The sequence below is a fragment of the Tachysurus fulvidraco genome, chromosome 13 (genome assembly GCF_022655615.1).
Source record: "Tachysurus fulvidraco isolate hzauxx_2018 chromosome 13, HZAU_PFXX_2.0, whole genome shotgun sequence".
Lineage (NCBI taxonomy): Eukaryota > Metazoa > Chordata > Actinopteri > Siluriformes > Bagridae > Tachysurus > Tachysurus fulvidraco.
Window position 1 is genome coordinate 8,054,310 of NC_062530.1, and position 20,530 is coordinate 8,074,839.

Here is a 20,530-nt window from a genome sequence, read left to right on the forward strand (position 1 = left end):
CACATACTTTTAGCCATACAAAACAACTTGTATAGTCCCATGTATATTGACCACTAGGGGCCTCTACTGAGCATCTAAGCCTCATAATACATCCACATCACACCACAGAAAACTGCTTGACATTTCAACATCTGCACCAAACAAAAGCTGCTCCGAATTAGTGGAAATGCTGGCTTCAATATTAGGCACATGGTGCAAACAAATATTACATACAGTTTACATAAAAATAAGATTTCTAAACAAACTGCAATTTCATTGATTACACTAAACATAAATACTAAGTTTCTTAGTTAGCTTGATCAATTATTGCAATATTAAAGTAATCCAGTTACACTGTGAAACCTCATGAGGATGTTGGGATTGACAGGACCTATATCTACAGTATTACATTTCAGCAGTTAATACACGTATGGTAGAATAGCGCAGTGGTAATACGGCTACTGTGAACACGAGAGTAATGGGTTTGAGTCTCACCTCAGGTATGAGCTCAGTGTTACATAATTTACATTTCTGGCATTTAGCAGACCCTTATCCAGAGTGACTTACATTTTATACAACTGAGCAATTGAGGGTTAACAACCTTGCTCAGGGGCCCAGCAAACTGATGTATGCATTCGAATTAAGTGAATATAACGGGATAGAAAAATAAATGTTTTTGATAGAAAGGCTGAAATCTGAGCTAGTATGAGAATGACAGATATGAGTAGATTCTTAAGGACATGAGGTCTACACAGAGGTGAAGTATTCCTACTGATAATTCAATAACCAGTTCCTTCAGGAAGGTAGCATTGCTCAAGATTTTCCCAGATGTCATCACTACCCACATTAAACTAAAGCCCACTTACATTCATGTGTGCTGAACATGAGTATAGCTATCACAGAATTAGTTACATTACAGAAATAATTACATATATGTCTTCACTGGTAATAGTTTTAAGGAAGAATTATGTGCATGCAATTTCACCAATTCAAGTTTCACAAATTTTTTAAGGCAAAATCAAGATGATAATATAATTAAATGATTTTAAGACAACCCTACTGCTAGGGACAAATAAACAACAAAAACATACATGCAAGAAACAAGTGCTGACTCCAAACCGTTGTCAGGGAAAGTGTCTCATACTCACCGACTGAACGAGGAGGTCGCCGATAGTCTGGCGCTCATGCCAGTCGTTAACGCAGCTGATCACCTGCTCCAGGAAAAGCTCATGGTGTTCCAGGATTTCCGGGATCTGGTAGAACATCTCGTCTACTAGAGACGGGTCGCAGAGTGGTGGGTTATCTGACTGCTTAAGTGGCTTCAGGTAGCTCTGCAATGGCCAACAGAAGATGCACTATTTACCACAGTCATATCTATAGGCTGAATTAGTGATGGCAGCATATACTGTATACTTTAAAATTTTAATTTTTTTTAAATACAAGTCTAGAGGACAAACAAGAATACATACATACAAATATACAGTCATGTGAAAAAATTAAATCCCATGAAAAAAAATTACACCCCATGAAAGCCTTTTTTTTTTAAATAGTTAAACATATACAGTAGGCATTCGATCTTCATTTTAACAATATTTGAAGATTTAAGTAATATAACTAAACAAAAAAAGCTAAGAAATTATTTTTAAATGATATGTAAAATGTAATTTATAACAAATCTTATTTCTTATGAGGAAAAAGTAAGGACACCCCCACATTTATTTGTATTTAAATTGTATAAAATGATCACATCAGGTGTAAATTTTTAGAACATTGTTACAGAGCATTTTGAAGAAGGCTTGCCTTATTTAAACCTTTGGTTTGCTCTTAATTGTTGAAGTGAGCGGTATCACCATGGTGAGTTAAAAAGATCTCAAAAGAATTTCTAATCATCCATTCCACTGTCCAAGATTTAATTTACAACATTTAAAACAACTGCCATCATGGCCAGGTCTGGCCATTCAAGCAAATTCACCCCAAGAGCAGACTACAAGATGCACCAAAACCCCAAAAATATTAACGAGACCTACAGCAAGCTCTTGCTCCAGTTGATCTCAAAGTGCATGAATCTCTAGTCAGAAAGAGACTGCACAACTTTATCATGAAAGGTGTGCAAAGAGGAAAAGGACAAGACTGACGTTTGCAAAAGAATACAGAGACAAAGGCCAAGACATCTGGAATAATGTGCTTTGGACAGATAAGTCTAAAATGTAATTATTTTAGGACAATAACAAAGAATGTTCGATGTAAACCAAATACAGCTGTGAAACATGAAGGTGGAAGTGTTATGGACAGGGGATGCGTTCTAACTTTTTTCTTTAATTCCTTTGATCTTAAAACAAGATAAAAAAAATTGACACACATTTCTTAAAAAAGAACTGAGTATTAATAGTATTAATAGGGTGTCCAAATGTTTTCTTTTTTTATTTTATTATTTATAAATACATTTTAAAAAGAGAAACTTATTGGAACGGTTACAAGAGTAAAAGTGTGGCATAAACAGCCTTGTCTTTGTCATGTCACACTCGACAGTGGCGATTAATGGACAAAACTTTTTTAGGTTTTTCATAAGTATTTATGTTTTAGCTAGCTTGTTAATATCAAATCCAATTCTACTGTCTGGGAAGCATCTAAAATCTGAAGGTGTTATTTTCATCCACTAATATTCTGTGTAAGGTTATCCCAACAGATAGAAATACACACATCTCACACTGAAAGCCAAAAGTGTCCTGGCTAATTTTATATCCGACTTGCCACTTTTAAATAATTAATTAGTTCATGCTGATTGACAATGCTGATTGGTCGAGTTCCATTCCTCTGACAGACTGGAACCCCATTGTACAGTGTCAACCCATGGTGACAACATGCTCAGATATTCTCTAAAATAAATTATAATTAAAGCATATAAATTTTTGTAATAGTTTCATTATGAATGAGCAACCCTCAGCAAATATGTTTACAATCAAAGGCAATCATTTATTTTTAATTCATCTTTATTGATCATAAAAAATAAATCAATACATTTTAGCTTGAGAGTAAAAATGGGCTTCGGGGGGTTTCTGGTACGAGCCTCCATGGATAATAAATAATGCAGTGTTTCATTAGTACTCTAGTATTTCCTCATTAAACATTTATTACTTGTTTTTCGAATTCATAAAGATGATTTTTATGAGTGTGAAAGCATACATATATAATCCATAAAATGAGTGCTAAAATCCCAAAAATTATATAAAAAATATTTAAACTGTTTTATTTTTCAATTTTCTTTTGATAAAAGAGCGTCATAAAAATAAAAATAAATAAATAAAGAAAAAACTCTGGATTGCCTCTTATTCGTTTTTATTCACCCTCTTCATTATATGCTAAAGCATATGAACAAATAGTCTAGAAGGGTGGGGCCTTATATTCTAATAAGACATAATTAACATGTTTCTGTCCCAGGCTGCTACTTCACTCGCTCAGACTTAAATGCAAGCATGACTGTTCTATCAAACAAATTGTTTGTTAAATGAAATGACCAAATTACATATACCCCATTGTCACATGAAGTGATGCAATATGTCTGATTTTTGTTTGCAGTTTTGTGTGCTAGTTTAGCTTTGCTTATGCTAGGTTACATTCCACTTGCTAGATTTTGCTCATTAGTTTACTTTGCTCACTAGGTTAATATTTGGTCACTAATTAATTTCCACTAATACTTTCACTCACTAATTTGCGTTTGCTAGTTAGCCTTCTCCCAAATGGCAAGTACGTATCTTTCACTTAGTAGCTTTAACATTTACTTTTTAATCTCAGTAGTTTGCTGTTATCATTTGGTTACACTCATGGCATTCCCTCACTAGTTGGATTTCAGTCACTTAGTTAGTTTGTACAGCAGTTTTTGGTTTTGTGTTGTACATTTATAGCATGAAACAATTTCAACTGAGTTATATGAACAGATTTTCAACATTACATGCCCCTTTGCTAAAGTTTTTTGTTTGTGAAACTAAAGTAACAAATACTTATCTCACTTGCACAGAGCAATTGGTGTGAAATCCCCCTGAGGATGCCATTAACTTTAAAGCCCTGATAGGGAGGAGTTTGTGTGGGAGTTAGTAGAGGTAAGAAAACAGAGCACACTTTGTATAGTGGTGTATCTTTGTATACAAGTCAAACATGACTCAGCAGTCTGGACATTCAGGGGAAGTTTACTTTAGAAGATGGGTGAGAACAGAGAGAAGAAATTTGATGCATGTTGTAGGCATATTAACTTTCAATTCACTAAGATAACATTTGCTAACGCTTGTAGATTACTTTGGCTAAGCTTGGTTATCTTTAACTAGTAAACTAGTTTACTTACTGAATTACAGTTTCCGATTTACAGAAGCTGCGTAAAACAGATGTGCAGCATCAGTTCTGGCAGAGTCTGTGATTACAGAAAATTTCTCTCTTGACGCACTGGCGAATGAGAAAACCTATCGGAAGCACAGCACAGTGTCTCAAACAGCACAACCTCACAGAGCCTACACTGTATGTCTTTGGAATGGGGGAATGCCCAGTGAAAACCCCCAGAGCACACAGAGAACATGCGAGAGGGAGTCAAACCCCCTACCTTGCAGGCTTGCAAACATGGTAAATACAAAAAAATTCCAAAAATTATATAAACTATAAAATATAGAATGATGAGAAGGAATGGTGAGTAAAAGCATTTTGTCCAATAATAAATTTTATCCTGTGAACACTGGCAAGAAGAATACACCTGAAATGGGAAACTAGTCCATACCAGTGTACCATGCAAGCATACATTCACACAAACTTACACTCAGGGGCAATTTCCAGTCTTCAATCAAAATCCTTGCATGTTTTTGGGAGGACAACATAGAAACCGGATTGAAAGCTCACTCCCATAAGACATCTGATCACTACTTCAGCTTCTAGCACACACACTCAGCACCACTATACACCTCCTACAGTACACTGCACATGTACTGGACACTTTATACATACTTTGCACTTACTTCAGTCCTTAGCTCTGTGTTGCTCTATGTGGCTCTGTCTTATCTTATGTAGGACCATGGTCCTAGAAGAACTTTGTTTACTTTCACTATGTACTGCATCGACTACATGTGGTTGAAAAGCTTCTTTACTTGACTTGACAAATTTACATACATAGATACATATTTTGGAATGCTCTTGGATGTGTCATCTTGCACTCCTTACCTTACACCCATTCTATATTGTTTTCTGGTTGTATAGACTTTTTGTTGTTTCTATGCATAGTCGTCACAGTTGACTCATCTATTTAAGTGGACTGTGTGCCAGCTATTGTACAAGCTTTCTATCTTGAATCTTGGATAGAATCAGTTGATGCAGTGGGATATAGAGTGATTAGTTTTTTGGGCTAGAATTGTATTTTTTCTTGTTGAATACAGGACAGCTTTGGACTGTTGCCACTCCTCCTCCAAGGAGCAGTTAAGGTGGCTTTGGGCACCTTATAAAGTGCCTTCTGGTCGATTCACTATGCATTATCACGCATTTCCAAATGGATCAAGGCCACAAGACATACCCAGGATCCACTAAAGGTATAGCTTGATGACGATGAACCAGTCTTTTGATGTTCATGGAACTCACATTAAGCCTTCGTCATCGATCCGAAACCTTGGGGTTTTATTCGATTCAAATCTATCTTTTGGCCCTCACATTTCTTCTCTTGTTAAAAACTTTTTTTTCCATCTTCATAATATTGCTCGTCTCCGATCTTCTCTCACCATAGCTGATACTGAAACCTTAATTCATGCACTAATCACTTCACGTCTGGACTATTGCAATGCCTTATTTCTTGGTCTTCCAAAAAAACTTATCGCAAGATTACAGTATGTTCAAAACTCAGCAGCAAGAGTTCTCACCTCCACTAGGCGCTCTGCTCACATTACTCCACTGCTTCATGACCTTCACTGGCTACCTGTAGCATCACGTATACACTTTAAGGTATTGCTTCTAACGTTCAAAGCATTAAATGGTCTTGCTCCCCAATATCTGGCTGACCTACTTTCCCCTTACCGCCCTGTCCGGTCCCTTAGATCAGCTGAACTTGGTTTGTTGTCCATCCCTCCTTTCCGTATGTCTACTGTTGGTGGAAGGTCATTTAGTATAAATGCTCCTCAATTATGGAATTCGCTGCCTCCTACACTACGAAACATCACATCTGTGGGTGCATTTAAGTCCCAGTTAAAAATATATCTATTTAACAAGCATTTCGGATAATTCAATTATATGTATTATGTGTTGTGTATATGTAAGTGTCTGAATGTACTGTATTTGTGAAATGTAAAGCGACCTTGAGCTATGGAAAGGCGCTATATAAATAAAACTTCTTCTTCTTCTTCTTCTTCTTCTATAGCTTACTGTTAGGTTGGGGAAAAAGGATCTACAAGAAAGAGTTGGAATCTGTTGTCAGGAGAGGAAAGCCTGTATTCGACATCATAACCCCCCACCAGGAGAAGCAAAAAGGACAATTAATGAATACAAACATAAATAGGAGGTTCTGGACAAAACCATCTGGCCGATGCAACTGGTTCAACAAAAAACCTTTCATAACAAAATGATTAATTTTTCCTTTGTAAGTGACCGTGCTGCAAGCAGTGTGAGTGCCTGTCTTTCCACGTGAGCTCTATTTAGTGTTTAAGCTGAGTGACGTTGAGCACAGGGCTGATTTAAAGCTGATAAACAGAGCGAGGCCACTAATAGCTGCTGCAATTGTGCACTGATGGGAACCGTTTTACTGCCGCAGCATCTCGAGCCAAACCCGCCGTAGTCATGGCGACGCGACAGTGATACACATGCTGAAAGAGCCTGTGGGTCGGGAACACCTCAGCATGGACGGGTGGCTTTTTCTCTCTCTCTCTCTCTCTCTCTCTCTCACACACACACACACACACACACACACACACATCAAAGTAAGCTGTTACATAGCATGGAGTGTCAAAGAGGGTAACTTGCATCCTTGTGACACAGAAAAGGGGAGAGAAAGAAGAACAGAATAAGAGATAGATGAGTAGAGAAGGAAGGAACCTATCAAGAGAGAGAAAGAGAGAGGGATATGCTGTAAAGAGAGCTTCTGTACCTGAATCAGCGTTCTCAGAGAGTCCACATATGACTGTTCGGTGTCCAGTAGAGTCATCATGACATGTCTTCTCATATCCTGCAGCGAGACACAATGCAATGAGACATCAAATTATAACACACTCAGTGCTTTTTTTTTTATCACAAAGCAGCTTTACAGAAATCCAGATATAAATTTTAAATTTATCCCCCATGAGCAAGCCAGAGCTGATAGTGGCAAGGAAACAACTCCCTGATGTGACAAAAGGAAGAACCTGTGAGAGAAACCAGACTTACTATGGAACCAATCCTCATCTGGGTGACACCGGATAGTGCTGTTACAAATCATTTCTCTTCTATAATTGTATACAATAAAGCTTGGCTCTCCTGTAAAGTTGCTGTCCCTGTGAACACTCTCCAATGACAATTATTTATGCAGCCAATTAACACTAGGCCTAATGCTAAACCTACCACTAACCTTAAGTCCAGTAACAAAACAGAAAACAATAGCAAGTACTGTTTACATTTTTTTAAAAGATTGAATATTTGATATCACACAGCTGATAATATATGATTAAACATTTAGCTAGTGACTGACGGCTAGCTTTATGTTACGAATAACATGTTAAATATAGAGGGCTAATCTAGCAAGGAAGTCTGCTAAAATATTTCTTACCTTGGGATATAAAGTAATAAGTGTATTAACTAAATAAAATCAGTCACTGCAGTAAGCTAATATTACACAACCTAGCTAGCTTAACACTGTAAAGGTCCTCAAAGGATTCATTTGTAAGCGTACCAACTTATGTCATTTGTAAACCATCTTATGTTTTTAGCTTGCTGCTAACTAGCTGAGAAAGAACTCATAACTAAATGATATGCACCATGATAAGACTACAGTCTTACTATGATGCCATTATCTCATTCATTTATGCAGAACTAAAATAAATTATTTAACTGCAGGAGCAATATGAGTATAGATCTAGACTATACCATCAATTAGGCTTGGTGTCATTATATTTCCAAATATATTGATACAAATCAAAGTATATTACGTATTTGTAGGTATATTGCCTTTGTATAAAAGCAAAGTATAAAAAAAGTTTTTTTGTATAAAAAACAAAGTCACATATATATAATATATAAATATATATAAATATTATGTGCTGTATAGTATTTTAAATCATACAGATACACAATGAATGGCAAAGCCACACAGCTACATGGGGACACAAACAAAGTCAGGTCTCAAACACACAAACGTTGCAATGATGTGAACTGGCTTGTCTCTAATCAAAATAAGAGTTTCCTGTTTACGCAGTCATATCTGCACACAGAGCCAAAAATCTGCATGCTTCCTACAAGATGTGATTGAGCACGACCAAGCATTTACATTTTCATCAGAGAGAGAGAGAGAGAGAGAGAGAGAGAGAGAGAGAGAGAGAGAGAGAGAGAGAGAGAGAGAGAGAGAAATTCCACTTTGGCCAAATATAGTCAATATTTGTATTTAGCATGCTTTGTTTTTCAGTGTTGCTAAACCGTATGTAGCGTATGTATGTACCGTATGTACACTTTCAATGTAGCTAACATTCATAGCTTACAGTACAAACGCCATGCCAAAATCATCACACACAACCCTGATGTGCTTCCGAATTCAAAAAGCCACAGCTGAGTCTGATATTTGTGTGCAATAATACATGTTTCTAAGGGGAAAAGAGTGATTTTACTTCAAAAAGGCTTCTATTGTTTTTTAGCTTAGCAATTTTTTTTTAAATATCAGGGTCATACAGTCTCTGTCTGATAACCAGCAGCTCATAACTCTTGCAGTTAGCACAATGCTCAATGTTTCTTTTACTTGTTAGCTTCATTAGCATGGCAAGCTGAAAATACAAACATCAGAAACATACATGGCATAAATAGAATTGTGGTGGATTTTCAAATGTTGAAATGTTAAGGCAATAAAAATAGGGAGAAAATGTAAAATAGAAAAGGCAGGAAGAGAAACCAGACTATGCCAATCCAAAAATTTAAATATGTTAAACAGTTCCTGCAGGATTTCCGGGTGATTTATTTTTTTGGTGACTTGAAAAAAAAAGCTTGAAATCCCATCTACCCAGAAAAAAAAAAAAGAAAATTGGAGAATTTTTAGCTTAGTTTTCCACTAAATTTCTAAACTCCTACCAGTGAAGACCCATGCGTACTTTTTATGATAGAAGGTGCTGAATGTGCATTTTGATGATGTCACACCCCACTGCTTGGCCCACAAATATTATTATTACATTAATTTCTGCTATCATTGAGGGACTCTATAATACGTTTGTTCTAATACAAGACAACGTTTTTTATAGTCATGTGCACAGAAAGTAAAATAAAATTCTTACTTCCAAGTCATATCTCAAGACTACACAAAATAATCAAGGCACGTTTACAGCCTAAAGCCAAACACTTTTCTGGCATTCAGACTGTGAGACAAGTGCACATTTTCCACAAAAGGCATTGTACAAACTTAAGATGTAAGGTAGTAAAGTGTGGATAATGTGAAAAGTGTTCAGTATAGGAAAAACACATTTGTATAATTTACTGAGTCTGTCTGAATGGTAAGTCCTACAGTAGGGCTAAAGTCCCAGTGATCCTCTAAGTGATCCTCACCACCTACTACATTGTTTTACGTCTGTTGTAACAATTCAGACTTGTATGCTGAACACTCCACATAAACAGTGCAAAGAGCTCTGAAGAGCTGCAAAGAAGATCTGACTCATCAACACATATACTGAAAGCACTATTTACCTGGCTTATGTAAGTTCAAAAAGAGATTTGTAGGTTTATATTACTTATGCACATAAAAGGCTCTGATTTAATTAAAAAGCAATTATATTCCACAGAAGTGAAGTCCAATTGACATTCTGTGAAAAAGCAGGTCACAATGTGACCTAGAGGAGAAAAAGAACAGCTTGGAACAGAGAAATGGGGGATATTTTTGTTTCCTTTAATAAGCTCACGCACCTCATGTGTTGTCCTACATTGAACCGTGTTAACATCAGTGAGAAAGGACAGAAATAAAAAAAGAAAAAGCAGAGAACTAATGAGTTGATAGAAATGGCTGAAACTGCCAAGAACAGCAAGAAAAGATGGATGGATTGCTGGTGCACAGTGAATCTACAGTGGCTTTATGAATTTTAAATATGCATACAGCAGATTTAAACAGCTCAACTCAAAGATTTATTAATTTTTTAAGAGAAGCATGGGTGAGATCTCAAATACCCTTTAATATCACTGGGACCTTATATCTACACCACCTCCCGAATGTTGATAATAGCATCTTAAAGGAAACCTGAATGCATTCAGCCAACAAAGACATATTTGATGTTCCATGTTTGCATCACTGGAGTTGTGTAGTAACGCTTCCATACTTTAAAATAAAAACAAACAAGGAAACTTCACATACAGGCTATATAACTATAAAAATAAATAAATAATTGTCTTGCTTGCATACATACAGTATATATGGGAAAATTGAAATGTGGGTCAAGTTTAAAAAATATTCTGTTAGCTGCTTCTGATAGAGTAACAAAGGTTAACGCTGGTAAATGGATTGACTCCAGTTAATTGCAGGGTGTAATTACCCCTGAGCCAGGCCTCCTGCTGGAGCCCATAATGTTAATAGCCAATCCTCAAACTGATGATCACCAGTGGGCACATTATTTAGTCTTGAAATTCAGTCCTCAGCACAGCTGGCTGTGTTACAGAGCATGGTGACCTCTTGACCCATCAGACCATGACTCATCCACTCTTCATAGCCCTGGAGGCTTAATTCCAAAAGCCCAGCAAGATAGCAAACACGGCTCTTTGCTGGCTGTCTTTGATGGGTTTTTGTTGGCATGGTGAAGCCGATGTCTGGTTCTCTTATGAAGGCCTTGGAGAGATCTCATTTCCTTCTGAAGTGTTCTCTGCTGGAGGTTTCGGGGATGCAGAGTGATCCGGCAATACTTAGTACTTCTGCCAACTTCTACAACCTTTACAGCTCCAATAAAGTGCACACACATGCACAAACACTTTTAAACTGTCTGCTGTGTCCATCATCAGCAACAGGTGTCAAATAACCTCAAATTTCTCCCATTTGTTTAACCGCCAGTACTATATAAAGATGGAGTCATTTAACTAGAAACAAAAAAGACAAGAAAACATCAACAGGAACCAGCTCTTGTTCAAATTCATGCAAATTATTCTGTCATTATTGTCTTACTGTTACACCTGAAAGAAAAATTAATATGTTCATTAATGATCTGATAATCAATGTGCTGATTACTCAAAATGATGGCAGACAGCAGAGAAAAGAGAGTGATTCGGGATCATGCAAAGCTAGTTGCCTAGCACCTGGGTCAGACAGCAGCTTTCCAAACCCCTCCTCCTCTCGACTTGCTCTCATCGCAGCCTGCTGTCATCACTCCATCCTTTCGTCTCTGTGACTAGTGTCCCTAGATACAGAGCTATAGAAGAAGCCATGCTGCTGCTGCTCCTGACTGCCAAATAAACCCCTTTGATCCAAGGTCACAGAACCTCTCGTCGATCCCTTCCCTTGTGTTCTCCATCTCTTAATCATACCAGTGATGTTTATGAGAACAAAAAAAAATTGATAGAGGACCTTTTCCCTGGAACTGGTTGTCAATTTTCTGTTATTCAATGATGTTATATAACACAGACATTGGCGTAAACAAGAGAATGTGTGTAGTATGTGGATCCATTTTACCCCTTTGGGCCATTTCAATCTAAACTCTTTACTGATTACTGATCATAACAAGGCTGGTGATTTGGAAGAAAGTGCTGGTCTGAGACCAGGGCAGTTACCCTCCTATCAATTAAAAGATTAGAAAATCAATATGACTCCCAGTCAGACATAAAAAAGTATAGGATTCCAGACTACTGAAAAGTATGTATTTGTAGCCCAATGTTACAAAGCACTTAGTAGTAGTAAAATGTCAATCCTTGTCGATTTGCTTCACTGCAAAATAATTCAATGAGCGGGACAACTGAAAACATATGTTGGTGGCTTGGGAAACCCTTCAAATGGTCAATTTTAATAAATTGCTTTCACACCTGCCTTGTTTAGTTCGGTTGAATCGTACCAGAGTTCAATTGCTCATTTGGTGCGGTTCGTTTGGGCAGGTGAGAATGCAGCAACCGAACTCTGGTGCGCACCGAAAGCGGACCAAACAAGCGTACCGAGACCTCCTTGAAGAGGTGGTCTCGGTACACTTTCAAACGAACTTTGGTACGGTTCGTTTGTGGTGAGAACACGGTCCGAGATCGAATAGACCTAACTGCAAAAAGTATTGCGCATTTTGGACTAAACCAGCTGCCGTAGTGGGTCGTTGGCGATATTTTCGGAAGGTGAGCATGTAACAGTTTTGCAATGTAACGCTCGCCGCCTCCCGAAGTGTCTTGCGATGCATCTTCGCAGTTTTAATGCACTTTGCAGTGCATTAAAATGATATTTTCAAGCCGCATCCGCGCTTCATTCTGAAAATTAAGACTTTGCATAGAATGCTGTATACAAGCGATGTAGTAGATTACAACCACGAACATAATTGCAGCGCGCAGTGGTGTATGCTGTATTTTCCTGTATTTTCCTCTTTTTGTTTACTTCCGGAGTTTCGTTGAAATTTCCCGCACGTTTATTCTGACCAATCGAGAAGCAGTTTAGGAAATACGCTCAAAGACATGTGGCCAATGAGTGATGTGGATGTTATCACATGACTGCATTTTGGCTCGTTTCAACTGGTGCGGAACAGAACGATCAGTGTGGTGTGAAAAGGAACCAAAACTGCTAAAAAGCTACAATGTATATTTTTTTGATTTTGGTCCGGACCAAATGAACCAAACTATAGGTGTGAAAGCACCCATAGTTTAGTTACTCTGAGTCAAAAGCAAGAAAAAATGGAATTAATAAATAAAAATTGGAAATAATAAATTGACTCCACTCAAAGACAAAAAATGATCAATTCAATCTTCATGTTATATAGCTACTACAGTACATAAAACAGGAGCCTATTATCTCTCTTGACTCGATCAATCTGACCTCTCTTACATGAATACCACAATTGCAGATTTGATTCAGTTCTTTTCCTGTAGCATTTCCCCCACAGCAGCTTTATAGAAATCCAGATGTATTTTTACATCTCTAATGAGCGAGACCGAAGTGATGGCAATGAGGGAAAAACTTTGAGACGTCATGAGGAAGAAACTTTAAGAGGAACCAGACTCAAAAAGGAACCGTACTTTAGGGTGTCCGTGTTGGAGCATCCACAGCAGAAGGAATCTATTAGCTTTATATGCACGCACACACACACACACACACACACACACACACACACACACACACACGACAGACAACTGTTCATCCACATGACTCTTACAGAAAACATTTTTCTTTGTTTGAGAAAGTAAACAATTTGCTAGTAAACAGAAAAACCGTTCAACCATGTTCTGGATCACTTATGCTAAACAGGGGAATAACAATCTGGGGCACAAGGTAGAAGATACCCTGTATGTGGTACAAACCATATGCAGGGCACAATCAAACACACCCTCATACATACTCTCTGTACAATTTCGAGATCAGCATACAATGCATGTCTGGACTGGGGGAATAAACTGGAGGACTTTGAGGAAACCCCTAAAGCACAATAAAACCATGAAAACTGCATGTAAACAGGGCAAAGATGGAAATCAAACCAATACAACCCTGGTGAAAGGAGGCAAAACTGTTAACCACTAAACCAGTAAAGTAAGCTGAAAATTGAAACCATAGAACTGCTAGAAAACCACTGTCGCCTTCTCAGTTCTGTCTCATTTGTAAGACATTTTGAAAATTGCCTCTGAAATAAAAACTAATCATTTTGAACTATGCTAGGTCGAATAAAAATGTGTTTTTATGAATATGTTGCTTTCTGATGTTGTGAATCTAGTTCAGATAATGTCACTGCTTTCACGCCGGTCGCACGACAGCTGGCTATTTTTGTCCGGAGGAGCGCATAGAGAAAGGAGTAGGAGTGACTGAAAAAAAAATGATAAGAATGAGGGGGAAAAAACAAACGCATTAACAAAATAACTTCTATTTCCCTCAGACTCTCGTTGTACATTATTTGTTAGAAATGCTTAAGTCCCTCCGCTAGCTATAAATCGTATAAATAAGAATATTCAGGTTTAAAGCAAGACAAGCTATGCAGAGAAAAGTCAAGCAGCATCAAGGGAAGTTTTGGAAGGGTAAGAGAATATGGCTGTGTGTTAGAGAATCACACAGTGGTTAATGAAAGCAAAATCCCATCTCTTCTTCTTGCTGGTTCCACTTCCTACGTCAACGCACTGACGAGTAATCCCATTTGTGCAGATTATCAGTTAGAGGGTTAAGAATCCCTCCTCAGATGCTGCTGTAGGGAGTAGAACAATCTACCCAGCATAGGCAATGCATCCAATTTCTGCTTCCTGCTTCTTTTTCTTTAAAATCTCCACAATCAGCAAGTACATTAGTCAAAAATCATTACAGTACATTAGGCAGCAAGCAAGCAGTATTGCAGAAGTCAGAATGTTGAAGTTCATGCATAGTTCACCCCATGGTCTGTGTTAATTTAGCATGTTCAGAGCAATAGATGGTCTGTTTTTTTTGTTGTTTTTTTCCCTCTTGAATAGTAAAAACGATTATGTTCTACTTCAAAGAAATTACTTCTCAGCCAAAAATTATGCTTACCTACAAAGCCTGCTCCTGAAAGCAGCACCGAGAGATTTGCTTTGGTTTGGTAATTTGCCTGCCTGCGCCCCCCCCCCCCCCAACAAAATAAAATAAATAAGTAAATAAATAAAAAATCACTATACTATTGAAATCACAACACATCACATCACAACCTCTTATTTCATACAAACAGCCATGTTTAAGTAGTGATGTGTTCTACAAGAAACAAGTGAGTAAAGCGCATAAGACCAGGGTGTTGGAGTAGGGTGGGGTTGTAAACACACACGCTGACAGGTACCCACTTGCATGCATGCACTAGGAAGATTGTGGCACGCACAAACTGAAGATTAATCATGCTGAATTCACACGCAAGCTGATGTGTGAGGACATAATGCAGGGGAAAAAATAAAAAAGATGATGTTTCTGTATGAGCCTAATTGCTAAAAAATGTGTGTAATCGGTTTGCACTGTTGTGTGATGATTTCGGTCTTTTTTCTTGACCATTCTCCACCATTTGGAAGATTCCTATCTAGAATAAAGTTATAGATAAGTACATTTTTGCGAGCACTGGTGCACAACCGTAACTGCCGATCTATTAATGCTTTTTTTTCTTGCTGGTTACAAATAGTCATCCCTGTCAAAGAGTAAGCAATGCAGAACAACAACAGGTGAGAGATGACAGAAGGTCATGTAACTACGGTAACAACAATGTTGTTAATGCTATTATTGCTGACTTCACAGGATGGGGTGATAGCCAGCATCTAGCTGTACCTCGGTGTTGTTCTGGGGGCATATCGTGACCCCGTTATTCCCGTCGGAATCATCTCCGTGTGCTCCCGATCCTCCTCCTCGACCAGCATTCCCTCCACCATCATCGCTAGGGCTGTCTCCGTTCTCTTGCATCTCATCCAGTGCAATGGTGAACTGAGCAAGGGTCCGAACCATCTGCAGCATCCCAGGGAGCTGCTCCCCGGGTCCCTGTGTCACCAATCACTAGCCTCCTTTTTTTTAGGATGATGGTATAGCAATGTTCTGGATTCTCAGTGTCCTCAGCTTTTCCAGATCTGAAGGAAGGACTGTGTGTGTGTGTGTGTGTGTGGGGGGGGGGTGTTTGTTGCCTTTCTGTGGTCTCAGTCCCTCACACAGGTAGAACAAGTGTCACAGAGAGAGAGAGAGAGAGAGAGAGAGAGAGAGAGAGAGAGAGAGAGAGAGAGAGAGAGAGAGATGCAGCCTTCCTCTTCTCTCCTCAGCCGTTAATAAGAGGCAGCAGATCAGCAGCAGCCGCTCTGAGCAGCTGAATTCTGATTACACTACAGGCTCGACCAATGGATGCCAGATCAGGCGATTCTCTCAGATTCTCTGTTTTTCCAGCACCCTGATGATAATCTGTGTTAAAGGGAGGCTACATTGGAGCAGTGATTCATAAACAGCACCCACACATACTTATGAATACAGGAACAAAACACAACGCAGTGACTCAGCAGCACCAGAATGCTAGAAAAGCAATCTCCACACTATAAATACTGTTAATTCTTCTCGCACAGTTATAGAAACCTTGGCTGAAAACCAAATGAAATGGTATTAATTATTATTATTTATTTATTTATTTATTTATTTTTTTACATTTTCCTCTAAATTGGAAAAAAGTGTTATTATCGAGGCGCTAATATATTATCCGCTTAGAAAAGCCATTTTCATTCCTGGAATCAAAGTACAGAGACACAGGAAGCACCATGGTACATAAGTTAAATAATTCCACAATATTTACAAAAAAACCCCAACATTTTAATTTGGGAAATGCTGTTCTCTTGTTTTGTATAAATATGAAGAAGGATCACTTTTTTTAAACTACATCAGAAAAAATCGTTATACAATCATCCTGAATGAAAATGCAATATCAAGATACTCATAGCTATATTATCTCTAGAACCTTTCAGGAGAATACAGCACATTACCATGTTACTACCAGGGTAAAAAAAAAAAATCTTTCCTTTTTTCAAAAACAGAGTACAGGGAATAAAGCTGTGGTGTCCTGGAAGTGTACTCAAACAAGTCAAACATGACACCAAACAGCAACAACGGAGATGCCTCAATCACTAACGAGAGGGGTTAATAATTGGTTAAGATTCACTAATCAGCTATAACATTAAAGCCTCTGGGTTTTCGATCAGGGTTCAAGCCCCAGCACAGCCAAGTTCAAGGCCCTTGAACACAAATTAAGCACATCAACAGATTTAGTGAAAGCCATATGGGAGGAACAGGTGATTGGAGCATGTGTGGTAATAAAAGCTTTGCCCAAGATTAAACACACCCACTTAACAGATCAAGAAAGTCATGATGAAAACATCATTTAACATGATGATATAATATTTTCTAGTCTCTCCATGACGGTGTGTTTTGGATGAATAATTCCTTTTTGATTACATCATCAATTCCTCCCCATGAGGGTTGCTCTGAAACTCAACCTCAATGTGTGTGTGTGCGTGTGTGTGTATGCGAGATCAGAAAGCCTTTTCTGAAAGGTCATGATGAGCTGTAAATACACCTTTCATCTCAGTTGCCATAGCGGCAGCAGCCTCAGAACCAAAGCATGTTGCAGAGGATATGAATGATGCTCTTTATCAATGATTTTTCTAAACGCTCTCAGAGCATACCTTAAACACAAACACAAACCCGCAGTTCACACACATGAAAGAGCAATCACTTGAGGCAACAACATTACTTTCCACACAATTATTCACAGAAAAAGACCACTTTGAGTAAACCATAATATACAATATACATACGAAGACAATATAGACAGTGGAATTAACAGGTCCTATTTAATTCCACTCAACACACATACACACACACACACACACACGTGAACTACTTATAAAAAAAAATAAAAAATTGATAAAGCCCTGGGAAATGACAAAGACATTCAATGCTGAACACGGTCTTTGCCTCTGGCAAGAGTGACGCATTGCTGTATAAGTCACAGCTCCCACTACAGAAACCTTTCTTGGTGTAGGAAAAGATCAAACAGGAAAATGTCCTCAAAACCAGAAAATATCCTCAAAGTCTAAAGGTCTAAAACTTATTAAAATGAAAAATATGATGTAACTAAAAAAATTCACAGCTAGGTCAAATACAGAAATACTGATAATCCCCCACACCCAATTTGGACATTTTACAGGGCGAAATTTTTGGCGGTTGGTTTCAAATTTGCCAGCAAATAACACAGATGTTACACATTTTCAATGAATGCTGACACCCTTGCATACGTATTTATTTAGTGTGATGTTGAAATCCATCAGTGTTTATATGCACGATTATGTTTTTCTTTCTCTTTTTAGCTTTGCACCCAAAGTAGAACACTCCACTACAGAACCCTCTCACTGATCTCCTAGAAAAACGACATCATATTTCTTGTAAACTGAATTTATAACAGCGAAAGCTATAAAGCTTACTATAGTCAAGACAAACTAATGAATGACAGCAGTCTTTTTTTTTTTTTTTTTTTTTTTAAATCAAGAGAACCTCCTTTGGGGCATTCAGTGAAAAATGCTGAATGCTCCTAAATGCGATAAGAGCAGGAGCAGAGCATTTGATCAAAGCAGAGTGCAGGATTACGATTTGAAATCTTGATTATTCCTCTCTTTCCTTGCACATGCTCATCTCTTCTCTATAAGACCCCGTTTTGGCCCGTCGGATTCTGCCAAGCCTTTTTCGAATCAGAGCTGTGAGCTGTGAGTTAACTTTGGAATGTTTGGTCTTTTTTGTAAACGAGTGCCGAGCGCCAGAAGAGATGTTGGCACGTGACGACTGTAAACATGTGGCAAAGCTTCTAATTGATTCTCATCTCAAAGCCAAAGATTCGACATAGAACTGTTGTGATATGAAAAAGTGATAGAAAAAAATGTTTTCCCCCCACATATGAGAATGTAAAAGCAGATGAAGGAAAAACTGAAACTGCGTTGAAGTGTCCAGAAAAATTTTTTTGCATCTCTTTTTGCCCAAATAGACATGCACAAAAAAGACAAAAACCACGCTTGACTTGTTCATGTCTCAGCAACTGAGGCTATGTTACTGAACTCGGAATTATGATGCCAAAACTAAGGCATGGCTGTATTCCACTTGGATTATACTTTAAGGATTAAACCCTGAGAACTTTTCAGTACTGGAGTAAGTAGGAAAGTGAGCTTCATTTATACTGGAGTTGTATATATTTCACTATAATTGTTTCATAAAAACCCAAATCCCTCATTGTAAAATTACAACATGTAAAAATTAAAAGTTGCATAAGTATGTACTCCCTTAATTAGGGGTGTGGCTATGTTCAGAAATAACCGATCACACTGTTTTCTAAATTAATGATCAACAGCTGTCATCAATGTTAGCAATTCTGATAAATCTAAAAAAGATCAGCTGCTTCTGTAGGTTTCATCCAACTGCTAAAGCCATGGTCTGTAAAGCACTATCTGTATCTCACTTGAAAGGTATCAATCAGGAGAAGTGTATACAAGATTCAACAAATATATAAAACAGAGCAACACAGTGACATCACCAAGACATCCCTCCAAATTTTATAAAAGCCAAAAACATACCTAGGAGGCTACCAAGAGAGCAAATTAAAGGAACTGCAGGAATATCTGAATGATATCTACTGACTTCTCTCTGCATGTGATGACAATCTTTAATATTCTGTATTATGGGGTATGGTGGCAAGAAAGGAGCACTTTCGCAGCTCAGTGAAATCACCCTAAACCATGTGGCAAAATGTTCTGCTCAGGCTAAATCCAAAAGGTATAATAATTCATTAATCCCCATATGGTGTGTTTGGTGCAAAAAATATGCACCAAACCCACAGTGCAGCTTAGTGGTTGGATCATCAGGCTTTTAGCCAGAACTGGGCAGACTTATAATTACAATCATTTACAATTAGATAAAAATATTTTTGCAAGAAAGAGTATGAAAATATCGCTAAGTCAATATGTCACTATAAAAGTCTGAGCAGTGTATAAAATCATATAAATAAATTTCAATAAAGTATTAGTTTAGAAATGTTGCAGAATTATCCAACTAAGTTATTATTTTTCTCCCCAAAAAGGTTTCTAATTATTTTTCTATTTTTTTATATGCTGTAACAGTTTTAGGGTTATACTGTACAAACATTGCAGAAAGGTTGTGTACATTGTAGTTTCACACTGAGGATGTAAAAAGTTCTGATATGATTAATCTTAAGATAAATATTATTAAGATTAATAAAGATAATAAATTAAGTAAGATAATTTTAAAATAAATCTAAACACATAACACTAAAACGTTTGTCTGGAAATGCACCACACCACTCCATTGTTGATTCATTTCCTATATCAGCTTGACCCTTACATATAACACAGCCCATCATCAAATCTAGCACACAAGGCATAGGACTTCAGTTGACTTTTTTTTTAGCAAATAAAACCTAACCAGGCTTTTAAAATCATGTTGATTATATCAGCTAATTATTCCTACATAATACTAACAACAGGGTCCACCAGGTCACAGTAACAATATCGTCCATGCTGTATATCATGATCCTGATGATCGGACAGCACATGGCTAGTTTAAACTGATTGAACTTTATTCCAATCATCTCTCCAATAAGTCTGTGTCTGATTTCATTTCTCTGTTCTTCCTCTAGCTGGAACGGAACAATGTTTTCCAGCCAGAGTCTGGTGGGAGCAGTAAATCACAAAGAGGTCATAACCTGGGAAGTGTTCT

General features: G+C 37.7%; 1 protein-coding gene across 2 annotated transcripts in view; it reads right to left on the minus strand.

Annotated features, from left to right (window-relative positions):
* LOC113643206 (rho guanine nucleotide exchange factor 17) overlaps positions 1 to 20,530 on the minus strand; it is a 97,996-nt gene that overhangs the window by 28,350 nt on the left and 49,116 nt on the right. For both annotated transcript variants that reach the window (XM_027147439.2, XM_027147354.2), the window contains 2 exons: positions 7,079 to 7,156; positions 1,128 to 1,310 (listed from right to left, as the gene is read on the minus strand). In XM_027147439.2, the coding sequence (XP_027003240.2) occupies positions 1,128 to 1,310; positions 7,079 to 7,156 (261 nt within the window). The remainder of the gene's footprint in view (positions 1 to 1,127; positions 1,311 to 7,078; positions 7,157 to 20,530) is intronic.